Genomic DNA, 14,749 nt, shown 5'->3' with positions numbered 1-14,749 from the left:
TCTTCAGCCATTAGGCATTAAATCTGATAGGATGGGGATTCATAACAGCAAAACATTAGAAAGTACAAAAGGAGCAATACCTCACACATCTACAGTCTCCTGTCTGTTACTGGTGGAAGGTAAGGTGGCCATGGTCTGTTATTATCAAGAATGCACCCTTGATCACAGCCTAAAGAAAATATCTTTAATAGATTTTTTCTTTCTTTTTAAATTCTCAGTTGCACAGGTTTTTATTTAATACACTAGATTATTTGCATCAAGGACACTGCGTACAATGTTTCAGCACACTCAACGGTGTGCATTTATATTATGTCAGAGACAGACAGAAAAAATGTAGAATTAGAAAAGCTGCAAAGTTTACAGTATCAAAGAACAATTCTGTATGTTCAGTTGAAAGTTTAATGAGGGGTGGACCGTACAGCATGATGACTGAAGAGCAGGGGGCTGTCTGATTACGAAGGCCCATTGAGACTCGCTGTATTAATAAAGAATTCCATAAGGCATAATAAATAGTAATAAGTGGGACGGCAGAGCAGAAGCCACCACTGGTGCCATGCCATCCAGGTGTAGACTGCTGGACTCAAGCTTCAACTTTCTTTCAAAGACACATGGGCTTTCTATAGGTACTCTGGTTAGCCTGCTTTGTGCCTCTAAAAGGGTCTGGGATGACGCAGCATATGACTGTGCCCTGAAATGGTGTGGCTCCCTATGTTGAGTCCAGATGGGCTTTCTGTGGCCCTGTATGGAAATAAAGTGGCCTTGAAATTGATGAAATCATCTTTCATATACAGTACCTGGACATTAGCATATTTTAAAGACGTGACGGAACAGTGCCTTTCGTATTGAGAAAGCCAATGTCAATTCATAGTGCTGTTGCTTATTCTGCTACAGTTGGAACACCGGCAGATGATGGGATTTTTCTCAGGGTCACATGGCAAGTCAAAAATGAGATCTGCAACTTTGTGATGTAAAGTGTAGAACATTACCCAGAAGGTGACGATCAGTGGAGCCCATATTTCAAAAGTGACAAATTATCAATCGTAAAGGTTCATCCAAACAGAGCAAATGTAAGGTGCACGTTGACATGATCACTTTAGGGAAGCCAGCTGCTAACTAAAACACTTGAATGTATTATAAGTGATTAAAGTAAGCAAAGAAAAAAAATGGCCCAAGAGAAATCCCCAATCATGTTTTATACATGCCATCAAAACAACTGTGCATATGCGGCATTGTCTTTTAAATCTTTGATTTCATGGTGTGTGCATGTTAATTTAGTTTTGTTGCTTAGTTTGAGAAATATATGGTATAACTTCAAGGTATGTTATATGTAAAAGCGTTAAAATTAAAACAAACACACAAGAGTGTCCTGCTTGTATAGTCAATTCAGATAAATACTACAGTAAGCTGCTACCTGGTGAGCTAATCGCACAAAGTGAGGCAACAAGGGAAGGTGAGACGCACTGCTGCCTGCAACTGTAAACAGATTGTTACATTTTTCATTTTTTTATTTGTTCTCAGAAGCATGGATTTTGAGTTATTGTTCAATTAGCAATGTTTAATTCCCATAGCTCTCTCAGTAAAGTGAAAAATCTCTGAATGAACAGAACCTCAAACCAAATAAATGTAACTACAATACAATATGTTGTTTTCGTGGTAATTTATAGTGCAGTTTAAAATAGACTCTCCTTCTGAATGCAAAATATCTTTGCTATCACACTGTGTTGCAGATGATAATTATAAAAATACTTTATCATGATAAAAAAAGGGACATGCAGAATATCGTTTTTGCAGATGGTCTCTGTTATCCATCTGGAATCATAATTTCAGTGAGTTTGAGGATTACAGAACCAGTATGATCACCTAAGTTGAGCGAACCCATGAGAGACCATCTAGAAATGTGCTGTGCATGTTATTACCAAATGGAGGCTTCACACACCATCAGCTGCTTCACTTATTTCTGTTTCAGTGATCCATCACCAACATTCTTTGGATAATTTTAAAAAGAGAGCTCAGTTAACTTCCATTATTGTTTTAAGAGGTGAATAACATTATGCTATCCAACTTATAAGGTCAGGGTAGAGTACACTTGTTTATGTACATATTTTATTTACATTTGATGCCCAAGAAAGGTGAAGTAACATTTTCAGGGTCACAGTGTTGGGCTGAACCAGTTGCACTGTAGCTGAAAGTTCAATGCCCTTACCCACTGTGCCACACAGCACATGCAGTTGTTGAGTTGGCAGAAGAAAAAAAAAAAAAGACAGACACCATGCATGTCCATGGCATCGCACAGAAAAAGATAAAGGGCTAGGTGATCAGTCCTGGGAGAGCATTCAGTAATATGCCATTGAGCAACAACCATTCATTTTCCAGCATAATAAAATATATACTGTGTGTATATTAGGACACCTCAGTTTCTCTTCAGTTTTAATAATTTCAAATGCAGTGAATAATCTAAAATGGTGAAAAGGTAAACAGTAAACTGCAAAAGGTTTATTTACATTTAAAGTTTAGCTTAGCAAAAACTGAAAAAAAGGACATTTCAGAATATTACAAATGGACCTTCTTCATGGAACAGCTAATAGGTTACAACCTACTGCAGCAATTAAAGTAAATGAAGCCTTACAGGTTGAAGCAAACGATTTGCACTGGTGTCCCAACCACTGTTGATTACTTAAAAACCCTCTGTCTGTCTTAAAGCAGAGTTAGAACAGACTGAGCTACTAAACCCTCTACGCCCTAGAAAGTTGTAAATTCCAGTGATAACGGTAAGAAAATGGCAATTAACAAATGAAATGAGACAAAGCATTATTATCCTTAGAAGTGTAGGCCTTTTATTTAGAGAAATTGACAAAAAAATAATAAAATCTAAAGTGTAGCAGACTAAAACCCAGCTACGAATCACACCGATGACAGGACGGCCTGACTCTCGACACACTCCCTCACAGAGACAAAAAAGCAACCAGTAATAAAACAGAAATTAATGAATGTATTAAACAATAATAAATGAAATATAGTAAAACTACAATGATTGCACCCCACCTCCCTTCCGGCAATTATACAATAAACACAAATTAAGCAACCACAAATTACTAATTAAAACCACACACGATGAAGTCCATGAAAACGGGAAATCATGGAAGTAGATAGTCCAGAGATCAGCACACTGTATATGAATGTAAAGGTCAGTCCTACCAGTATTTCCTGATGAGATGATGACATGTGAATAGGATCAGGAGCGCTCCTTTTTTTGCAGGATGACAACAAATCCTCAGACAGTCCTCATGCAGCAGGAAGACACCAGACAGTCCATACACCCAAAACAGGAGATGATCCAGGACAAAACAAGAATCCACAATTAGCAAAACAGGAAGGCAAACAAACAGGCAATTCCAGACACGAAGCACAAAAGACTTCTCCTTCTCTGTAGAACTGGCCCCCTTTTAAATCTTGCGTTGCCTCCTTGTCCCCAGCAGCCCCTGCACCCTCAGCAGACGACTAATCAGAGCCACTGCAGGGAGTTGAAGTTTCTTCACCCAGTAGCACCGCTACAATTGTGTCACTGAGAATGGAAGAAACTCTGATAGGAAGAGATCTGGCAGAACCAAAGTCACAACTCAATCAGAAGACAAGTTTCTGAGGGTCACCAGCTTGCATGATGGGCGCCTCACAGCACAACAGCTTCAAGCACATCTTAATAGTGGCTGAAAAAAAAGCAAGTCCCTGTTTCTACTGTGAAAAGGAGACTTTGTGCTGCAGGTTTGACAGGGCGAGTGGCCATTCCTTAATGGACAAAATAAGGCCTTGAAATACCAGCTTTGGACTAATGTAGACTGGTAAAAAGTCTTATGGGCCAATTAATCAAAGTTTTAAATCATCACACAGGGTGTTTGCATGCCATTGAGTTGGTGAAATGATGGTTCATCAGTGTGTGACACCAAATGTTAGACATGGAGGACGAAGTGTGGTGGTCTGGGGTTCTTTTGCTGGAGGCAGAGTTGGTGACTCCCACAGAGTGACTGGCATTCTGAATCAAAAGAGTTACCACAGTTTGGCTGTTATATCAGCAAAAGGTGGCTACTTTGATTAATCAAAAATTTTAATAACATTTTGTACACCAAGTGATTCCTTGGCTTATTTTTTTATTTGCCATTGTTTATTTGATGTATGACTTGATTTCATGAAACATGAAAAGATTAAAACTGTGTGCATTTCCATGAAAACTGAAAAAATGAGATGTTCTAAAACTTCTCACTGGTGTGTGAGTGTGTGTGTAATCTGTGTATAGGCTGTTGCTATAAAATGTTCCATGAGTCTGTACAGACTAAGAATTAAAAACACAACAATTAAAGAGCCCTGAACTGAACTACGCAGACTTCGTAGTTGAACCAGCCAGTATTATCTAGTACCGCCATATGTTGGCACAAGTGGACCCTGCAGTGGAATGGCTCTCTGTAAAGAGCTGCTCCCTGCCTTGTGTGCGCTGCAGGGGTTCGCTATGAGTTCGATTACTGAGGTTTACAGAATGTTGTAAAAGTTTATGAAGGGCACCATCTTGTGGAAGAATCCTACGAAGCACCCAGAATGAAAAGTGAAGGACCACGGGACTGAAGGGGGTTGATTACATACTGAAATGCAAAAGCAATAACAAGTAGGTGTTGAGTGTTATTACGTTTCAAGTGTCCAGACATCAATTCAAATTTATATACAAAAAGTAAATTAAAACCAACAGCTTGGATTAAGATGTCATAGTTACAGCATGTATCCCATCATCCAAGCTTAGGTTCACTTTTACTGTTCAGTCATGTACAGTGTGTGTGAGTATTTGAAAAGGGAGGTCCCCAGTTTTGGAGAATCTAGACGTCTCAACATCATTTACATTACCTTGCATGGACACTGATCTTTAGGAACTTTAAGAGTGCAAACATCAAAAAACGTGAACGTGAATGTGCGAAGATATACTCACAGAGTGCTATTTTTGTTTAGCAATGTATCGAGCTCTCTAGGAAGTACGTTAGGTATAAATAGTCTGAATTGAATTCCATGCAGTGCCTTTTCTTTTCTAAATACTCTTCACATCTGTAGTTGAGCTTGAAAAGGCAACAACGTCTGTGTCTGGGTCTGAGAAGCATTGATTGTTTCAACCTTAGCTGAGCAAAGAGCGCTTTTTCAATTATTTTTTATATATTTTTTTTGAGTTGCTGTGAGCCGCATTCAGTTCACCACTGGTTGTCCAGGAGCTGCCCCCCGCCCCCATTCTCCCCCTTATTAATAATCCAAGCAAGTTTTGATTTAAGACCAGTGAAAGCTAAGGTTATGTTTTATCTCGAAGCCTTTCATTTCTTTGTCTTTTTCTGGCTGAAATCAGTCAGCGTCAAGTGCCATAAATCTTTCCAATATCTGACGTAAACGTTATCACATTTGTTGTGTTGGGATTGCCTGTGGTCAGCAGCTTGTGCTATAAACCTCCGAATATGATGGGTTAGAAATCCGCTAAACTCGACAAAATTAGATGAGGAACTCTTGATGTTTACACACAGGGACAGAAGCATCAGTGACAAGAATAAGAAACTGCTTCATCTTGGTAGCTCTCTTGTTACAGACTATTACGACTATTGCAAAATTCTGTTCCAAAGGAAATCCAGGACACACCACCATTTTGTACTCTTACGCTATCCCAAATTTTAAGAGCTTCCTGTTGATGAACATTAAACCCCCTACCCTTTGCCCATTTTAGGTAGAAAATAAATACCAGCCCTAACGCAAGTGCAAACATGGCTAAGCCCACCTTGTTAACTTCCCTCTCCTCACACGGCCTTGAAGCTGCAAACTCAGCCTTTTACAAAAACAGCCGCTATGCGCTTCACAAGAACCCTTTATTATGCATGTAATACTCCTCTAAGGCGAACTGTGAACCTTTCTGTTTGTTTAATCATATTTAAATAATCACTCTGAATTACTTATGTTAACTGAGTGCCAAACTGTAGGATAGAGCAGATTGTCATTACCAATTGTGTATTCTGAATGTGAGTATTAATCCTCCCAACATTTCTGGTTGTTTAATTACAAAGCACTTTGTACGCTGGCCAGAGCCCACAGTGATTGTTGTCTTGCACATTCATTTGGTTGCCAGGGTTCAACTGAACACTTGATTTTAGTCTGGACTGCTCAGCCACATTGGATACAGAGGAGTCACTTTACAATGCGCTGTAGTGAGAGTAAGTTGATTTTTTAAAAGTGAAACGGCATCGATTTATTTAGTAGTGGCACAGGGGTCCTGCAGACACGGTTCAAGCCCTAAACTATGTAGAGTTTGTAGGTCTCCCTATGTCTTCTGAGTCTGGTGTGAGTGGAGTGTGTCCTGCCTCAGGCTGCTCTCCTTCTCTAGGGTTTAGCGCTGCCTTACACCTCATGCTGCTAAGAGTGACTTAAATGGAACAAACCGGCTCAGCAGATAAAGAAATGGACATAGATAGCCATTAGTCCTATATCAGTGATACGCAGAGATGGTGTTAAATACATGTATCAGTGAGTGCACAGACAGGCCCTGAGTGCATGTTGTCTTGGGCATTCTTTTCCGTCCCTCAATTTAATGTCATCTTTCCTGCTACTGTTGAAATATTCATTTGAGCTCTTAGCCCTTCTCTGGTGACCATACAACTAGCAAGACTTTGTAATTGCACTAATGTGTACTGCCTTGTAATTAAAGTGGTCCAATGCTGACATCTAGTGGCCAACTTTAGAACAGTCAGCGTCAGTTCAACAAAGCTGACGTGCGTACTTGCCAGGCTCCTCATTGCCTTTGAGTTAGAATTTCTAAGGGTGATTTTAGCCTGTTGTTCCTTCATGGCCATGTCTAGTTATTAGCGAATCTGGTGCCTTGTCTAGGGATTGTTCCTGCCTTGTGCCCGATGCAGACCCCTGGTGCCCCACAACCCTGCCCTGCGTATGCAAGTTCAGAAAATGGATGCACTACCGTCTGTTTGAAACAAGACTTTGAGGAGTATATTGTAGGTAAGTATAAGGTCTGGCTAATTTGAAAAAGAGTCTGCAACTACAAAGCAAACCCAGAGTTTGGTACATGTGTGAATGCTACATATATTTTTCCTTTCCACTTAATCTAGTTTTTATGATGCACTGCTGGACACTAGTAGTAAGCATCTGTGCAGCATGTCCTGCTGCTAAAATCATGGTTTTTTGCTCTTGTTGTGAGTGTATTAAATAGCCAATTTCTGCACAATCCGCAGGAAATTTATCTTTCATCAGAACTTGTAGTGTGCAGAAGCAACAGGGAGTTGACACGTGTAGGTATCTTATGGCGCTTGTTAAGGCAAACTGTAAGGTTACATATCACACACTTAAGTGGAGACTCCCACTTTGTATATATTTTAGAATTTTGTCTCCTGACTTTATCACGTGTTTGAGATTTTGAAGGCCTTTTCACATCTCGCCACATGTGACTGTCCATCCGTGTGTTTTCACAGCTGGGGTACTGGGTGGTGGTGTGTAAGCGAGACATGGTGGTAGCAGTCAAGCAGGCCTCGTTCACTGTATTTCTGTATGACCAGCAGTAATTCCCTTTAAACTGGCCTTCTGATGTTGTGGCACCAAGCTAAGTTGGTATTATTCATCCATCCATTTCCTTATTGAGTCTGTACCAGCAAGGCCCAGGAGCTGCTGAAGTGGGAAGAGCTTAGCTGAAGGCTGCAGATGTTGGCTCATCTCATTTAGACCTAAGCAGCAGGGTAAAGGCACCATTCTAGACGATCAGACGGCTGCTTCACGGAGCTGTGCCAGTTTACCTCAATTGTGAATGTGTGTACTTGCGGCCGAATGCTACATACAAACTCCGGAGCAAAGTTAAACATTTTGAAATAGTTCTCAAAAAGAGTAAATATATGGATGTGATACATGATATATGAATACATAAATTATTTTGCAACATCCAGTTTTCTTTGCTTTTCGCTTGATTTTATATTATTTTCCATATACAGTATTTTCAGTTAATGGTGGACAAATGCAACTGGATTTATGTGCAGGAGTATCGTAACATTTGCTATCCTCTGACTTGCGTTTCAGTTGTAGCTGTATTTTAGTATATCTGATTTAGTTTCTTATTTACGTATTTATCTATTTACTGTACATGTCCCTGCTTGTCTTCCCTGTGAAGTGTGAATACATAGACAAGCTCAAGCAGGCTGCATGGCTGCAATTGCTCAGCGGCTGTTTATTTTGTCATTTCTGGATTGTTTAGCCCGCTAGTAGCGGTGGACATCGCCACAATGAAGTAAAACAGTCGAGAGAAATGAAAAATGGGTTTCTGCCATGAATAGAGCAACACCCTTTCTGTTTAACCCTGGTTCTGAAAACTTGGTTCACTTTGGTAGGGGGTCCAAAAATTGGACGTCATTTCATTTGTTTAACAGTACAGTGAAAAGAAGCTAACTTTCATTATAGGCTGCAAACTCATTACAGTTTTACAGATGTTACCTGTAGTCATCAGAGTACATCACAGCTGCCTCATCTCCCATTTCAAAGAGGTAAGATATTTCATGTGGCTTGCTTCAGTGTAACTGAATATAAATCATCATAATTTGAATCCAGAGTTGTAAAACAGAACAATTAACATTAACACAATGTGACAGTGTAATTAGGCAAAAATGAGTGTTCATTTCTACCAACCCAAACAAGTGTAACACTTTCAGTAGTCTTCTGAACTTCTGCTCCTCCTCTGCTACTCCTGATTTGTTGTATCAACATTTCCTTTTCCTCAGTTCAGACACCAGTCATGATCAGTGTATGTTGGATACCTTCAAGAAATGTTAGTAGTAACACGTTTAATGCAGTACAAAAGAACAAAAAGTATCAAAAATGTTATCAAAAGTAACAGTTCTGATGTTCAAATTCCAAACGCATAACACATTCTAGATTTTGAATTGTAGTTATGTGTGCACTCGAAGTAAATTGACCTACTGCATCTGATAAGAGAAGCATAACATTAAAAGGTAATAAGGGGTGAAGTCGAGTAAAGCTCTCCAAAAATAGGCCTTACTGACATTTACTGCTCAAAAAGCCGGCCTGCCTCAGATTCCAGCTTCTGTCTGGTTTTGCACAGAAATGTGTTCCTGGTACTCAATGTTCTTTGTAAATGTCACAATTTTCCTTAAACCTTTTCCATTTTTTTTTCTTTATATGAAATCTACTGCTAGCACATTTTTTAGAGCTCCAAAAGTAGTCAGGCCGCTGGCTGGCCATTTCTATAGCTGCGGTCAATAAAAAACAAAACCAAAAAGAACCTTTGCAGGCTGTTTGCAAAGTGACTGCAAATTAAAGCCAGGCTGGTGAACCACGAAGTCCAAGTGCCATGAATTTTGCAGATTAGGCCCAGCACATTGTGACCACTGATTCCTGTACTGTTTGTGTGACTTTTTCCTATAATTATGTGGTACACTTTTTGTCATACCAATTTTTTCTCACAAGTAATAAATATATTAAGGTGGTCAATATAATAAAATTATTTTTTTTTTTAGACAAATGGATTAAGGTTGGAATTTTAGTGCTTAAAGGGAAACCATCCGACAAAAGCAGAGATCGACAGTACTTTCAAAAGTCATGTTTGTCACCATTGTGCAGGGTCATGTGTGCACTGAAGGCGCGCCTGCCTGCTTAGTAGGTTTAGTGTGATGTGCAATCAGGTGGGTACACTTACAGAGACATTTTTTGAAGCAATGCCAGCAGTCTAAGAAGGAACTTTTTTTTGTTATCAGCAATAACTTACAGTACTGTACATTACAGATGAGTGACTTAAATGTTTTGATGTCATTCTGGTGATGTGAAATTCCAGTATATGTACAGAGTTTGCCTATTCACTGCGTGGTTGCATTTTCTGCATTACAACAGCAACAACATTTATTTATATAGCACATTTTCATACAAATAATGTAGCTCAAAGTGCTTTACATGATGAAGAAAGTGAAAAAAGACAGAATAAATAAGAATTAAAATTAGGGAACACTAATTAACATAGAATAAAAGTAATTTGTATATATATATATATAATATTTGCAGCTGGAGATCCACGAAGGGAGAAAAAACGAATCACGTATCATAAAATAGTTTTATTCCTGAGCTTTCAACCCCTGTCAGGGGTCTTCATCAGAGGATAATGCTTAGACTTACAAGAATCAAAGGCAATATATAGCAACACATTCAGTGGGGGGGGGGGGTGGAGGTGACTAAGTCAGTATGATCAAAGGGGGGGGGGTTGTATAGTTTAATTATTGTGTACATGTCCTTCTTAAGTTGGCATATGCAATAATTAAACTATACACCCCCCCCCCTTTGATCATACTGACTTAGTCACCTCCACCCCCCCCCCCCCCCACTGAATGTGTTGCTATATATTGCCTTTGATTCTTGTAAGTCTAAGCATTATCCTCTGATGAAGACCCCTGACAGGGGTTGAAAGCTCAGGAATAAAAAACTATTTTATGATACGTGATTCGTTTTTTCTCCCTTCGTGGATCTCCAGCTGCAAATATGCAAACTGTATCACAGACCTTCTCTTCCATATATATATATATATATATATATATATATATATATATATATAGTTATATATATCCCACATCTCATATGCAAGTGCGGTTGACCGTAACAGACCGTACTGTAACTCTGACCACTGTTACAGACCCTGTTCAAGGTAATTCCTGCACTGCACCCTTACTCCAGTTTGGTACTGACTTAGGTGCATTCATAAAATGAACATGTACTGTATTTTATTGTTTATTTGATTGTTTTAGCTTTGAACATAAATCCATGAGAGTCTTTCATTTATATAACAGTTCAAAGAGGCTAATTCTGTCCATCCCATCCACAATTGCCTAGGTGGATATGAGGTACACTACAGAAGCAGTGCCGCGAATGTACCCATTGATGCAACGTAGGCAGAGGAATAAATCAGGAAGGCAAAATGACAAGCCTTTCCTGCTGTAGCCAAAACTACTGGTTTATAGTTCACATTCCAAAAAGAGAGCATATTTCAGTAGAGATTAGAAAGAAGTAACCCAAACAAACAGTGCTAAGTGAGGAGAAGTGTGCAGTGCATCGCCCACCATCGAAGCAGTCAGGCATAGCAGGTCTATGAGGAAGTCGGAATTAGGAGCAGAGTGCCTCCTTAACAGTGATTTCCGTCATTAAATTACAGGCACAACTGACAGGAAAAGAGAGGGAGAGTGCAAGATGGTGGATTAATGTGTAAAAGTGAATGCAGCTGCGGGAGTCATCACCCAGTGGCGTGGACTGTGCTGAAGCGTCCAGTCGCTGGAGTCGTAATTGCACTTTGATTTGTAAAAGGCGAGTCGAGCTCTCTGCAGTACTCTGTCCATGGTGCTGAAATTGCCAACCACTTAGTTGTAGTCTCCCCTCTCTGAGGATGAGAATTTTCAACTGATTTTTTTTTCTAGATATTTTCAAGCGACATCAGTAATATTTTAGACACCGTATTGATGAACATTTGTATTATTGCTTGTTGGCTGAACAGACTGTTGCCTAATTGGAAATGTGCAGTCAGAAGTATTTTCCTCGCTTCTTCAATGAAGTCCTTAAGAAGGATATGCAGTGAAGCCAACTCATGGAGATTAAGACTAAGTTAATGTTTATTTATATAACAGTTCAAAGAGGCTAATTAGATAGTCACATTCTGTCCTTTTCTCCTGTGCTGGATTATTAGCATTAGTCTCAGCATGAGTCTTGAACTCCCTTTTTTTCTAAGTGACACGCAGCTCTGTTTGGAAAAACATTAAATCAATGAAAAATATCAGAAAGAAAAATGTTAACAAGAGCCCAGGATACAATGTCTGAAATGGAGCTAGTGCCAGGAGATGAAAGGCAGAGGTACACTGTAAGAAGATGGTCTGTTGGCATGATATAGCATTATTGCATATTTGTTTTTACTTTGAACAGATAACAAGTATGCTCCAGCTGTCACACTGAATGGCTTCATTTTCATCCTTGGAGGAGCTTACGCCAGAGCAACTACTATCTACGATCCAGACAAAGGCAATATCAAAGCAGGTCCCAACATGAACCACTCCAGGCAATTCTGCAGGTAAGGTTTTAATCAGCATCTCATGCGTGTGAACTGTAGACAAGAGCCACTGTGGCACAACAGTGGAAGTGCAAAAGATGGGCAAGTGCAGCTTCTAAGGATGACATCTCTCTCACAATATTCAGAGCCAAATTAATGGGAGCTTTCACAGAACAAATACCTTTGTTTCAGGGTGGCAGCCTGCGCTAACAACCACTGCATCAATGCACACAAAAGCGCACCGGGTTAGAACAAGGCATCATGGAAAGAAAGAAAAGTTCCCTTTTAAAAGTGCTTTTGTTTTGTCATATAATTATAGCTAGCAGAAAGACAATTTGCCTAAACATGATGTTCGGTTTGGTTACTATCAGTTTTGTTTTAAAGAAATACATTTAGGTATCTGTGCTCAAGGTATCATAAAAGCACTGGCCACAATGAATACCATTTTAAATGATGGTCCACTCAGACTCACTCACAGGGTCCCCACTCAACATGAAGCCATGGCTTTGGACTCAAAAGACATCCATAACAACGCAGGGAGAACAGAGACACTGGCAAGAACAAAACTAACGTTCAAATACTAGGAAATAAAAGTGATATTCTAACACACTGCTTACATTAACCTTTTCATTTATATTCATATTTGTGTTCCTAGCAGAACTATGTTAAAGGAAAACATGCATATTGGTGAGACATTGTATAGTCTGTCAAAAAACGCACATAAAATGTACAATACATGCAGGTACACTAAGCAAAAAAAAAAAAAAAAATTAAAGCTGTTTATAAATAAATGTGATTTATAGTAACTAAATTAAAATACTCTCTGAGCTTGTGGTGTTACCTCCTTTGTCATGTCATAGAATAAAATCACATAGCAATGACATCTAAAGCCAGGAAATCACACAGAGTCCATAATCTTTCTGGTTTCAGTTTAGCCTTTTATTAAACATAATAAACATCTGGGCTCTGACCATGGAAACAGCTGCTGTTCCTGGGCTGCAAGACTTTTTTAATCAATAGCTTAACGCAGATACCATACTTTGGCTCTCCCGCTTATGCTAATAGGCAGCACCTTTTGGCATTTTGCCCTCTTTGTCTCCTGTTCTTTTCAGCCTTGCCCCCTTATTGCTAATCCTCCACCCAGCCTTTGTCATTTTTCATTGGTGGAGTAGTTACATGTAAGACTCCATGCATCTCAGTGCATTCCAGTGTCTTGATGATCTAAGGCTCAGAGTTTAATAGTGCTTCAATCATATTGGTGGTGAGATTACAATTCTTCTACTTCCGTTTCATCATTTCTCACTTCCATGTGGGGTTCGTTGTGCTTGATCAACCTTTTCCATATTTTAAAAATAATAATATCTTACTAGGGGGCTCCACCCCCTGCTCACTTCACTCGCCAAATCCCAGGGGCAAGGGGCGCCCACTGTCTCGCCGCTCAAAAGGCGCTGGGGCGCCCCTCCGTTAGAGAAGGCAATTGCATTTAAAGAATTGGTATATAGAAAAGTATGCAGGTCATGGGAGGAAGATGGTTTGGTCCTCAGTTATTATAGACAGAAAATCAATTACGTGAGCATTTCACTACTCTGGCTATTTTAAATTCCAATGAATAATAAAACCTAGTAAAACGTAATAAAAAGTAAATACAAAATTAAATGACATTAATGGCTCATCAAAAACAATATTTTGAACTACTTTGTCCTCTAACTTACATCCTATAAATGCTGCACTTCTGTTCACATATTGTTTGAGATATTTTTCTGTTTCTCGTTTACAGTATTGGACAATTCTCTTTGTTCTTGATTTATATTATATGCAGCTCTTTTTTTGATCATTTTCTTTTTTTCAGCGTTCATTATCAACTCTTGTCGCTGTTTTTCTATCACAATCTAAAATTCAACATTCTTGAATAATTAGTTTTTCTGCCTTACCATTATAACCAACTGCTTTCAAGGGCGAGTCAGCAGCATTGAGAGCGTCGCGGTGTGGTACGGAGAGAGGATGTGCGCAGTACGAGTAATGATTGGGCGAGCGGTGTGGAGGGGACTGGTCAAGGCTGAATAACGCTTACATGTTTTTAATGTAATGGAGAGATAAGGTGCAGAATTGCATAGTAAAACAAGTGCTTAATCATATTAAATATTGCAATTTCTGTGCACATTTTAATTATCCAGCGTGACTTTATATAAAAATATCCAGTAAATATGCATGTATATATAATTTCCACAGTCATAGCTGTAGTCTCCAGTACCATTTGGGCACAGTGTTTTACTCGTATTAATTTGACAAGCATCAAGAAAAGAGTGTTAATAAAGCGGAGGCTTCAAGGAGGACAAGCTGTGTTCTAACTACCCTTCGCCTGAATTGTTCAGTGAGCACTCAACTTGATTTGTTAACAAAAAAAATAAAAAATAGGAGAAGCTAACAGTTTTTGTTTAGCTAAAAGGTCAAATTGTTATTACAAACCTTTTCTGTAACAGTGATAAAATTGAATTATGGTTACAGATGACCACCTCTGATAAATGAAGAGCAAAATCAAGATCATTAAACCTTTTGATTCAAGGAATTGACCCAATAATTAGCTGGTTGCCCCCACCTCCCCCACATGTAGGAGTGTGTGATGTGTCATCTATGATAATATCTTAATTGTTGTTTTAACAA

The 14,749-nt window shown here is 39.1% G+C and overlaps 1 protein-coding gene across 2 annotated transcripts in view; it reads left to right on the top strand.

Moving 5' to 3' along the window:
• LOC114648389 (kelch-like protein 29) overlaps window positions 1–14,749 on the top strand; it is an 839,883-nt gene that overhangs the window by 804,462 nt on the left and 20,672 nt on the right. For both annotated transcript variants that reach the window (XM_051924932.1, XM_051924931.1), the window contains one exon: window positions 11,965–12,109. In XM_051924932.1, the coding sequence (XP_051780892.1) occupies window positions 11,965–12,109 (145 nt within the window). The remainder of the gene's footprint in view (window positions 1–11,964; window positions 12,110–14,749) is intronic.

The sequence above is a fragment of the Erpetoichthys calabaricus genome, chromosome 3 (genome assembly GCF_900747795.2).
Source record: "Erpetoichthys calabaricus chromosome 3, fErpCal1.3, whole genome shotgun sequence".
Classification (NCBI taxonomy): Eukaryota; Metazoa; Chordata; class Cladistia; order Polypteriformes; family Polypteridae; genus Erpetoichthys; species Erpetoichthys calabaricus.
This window is presented reverse-complemented; position numbering and strand designations above follow the sequence as displayed.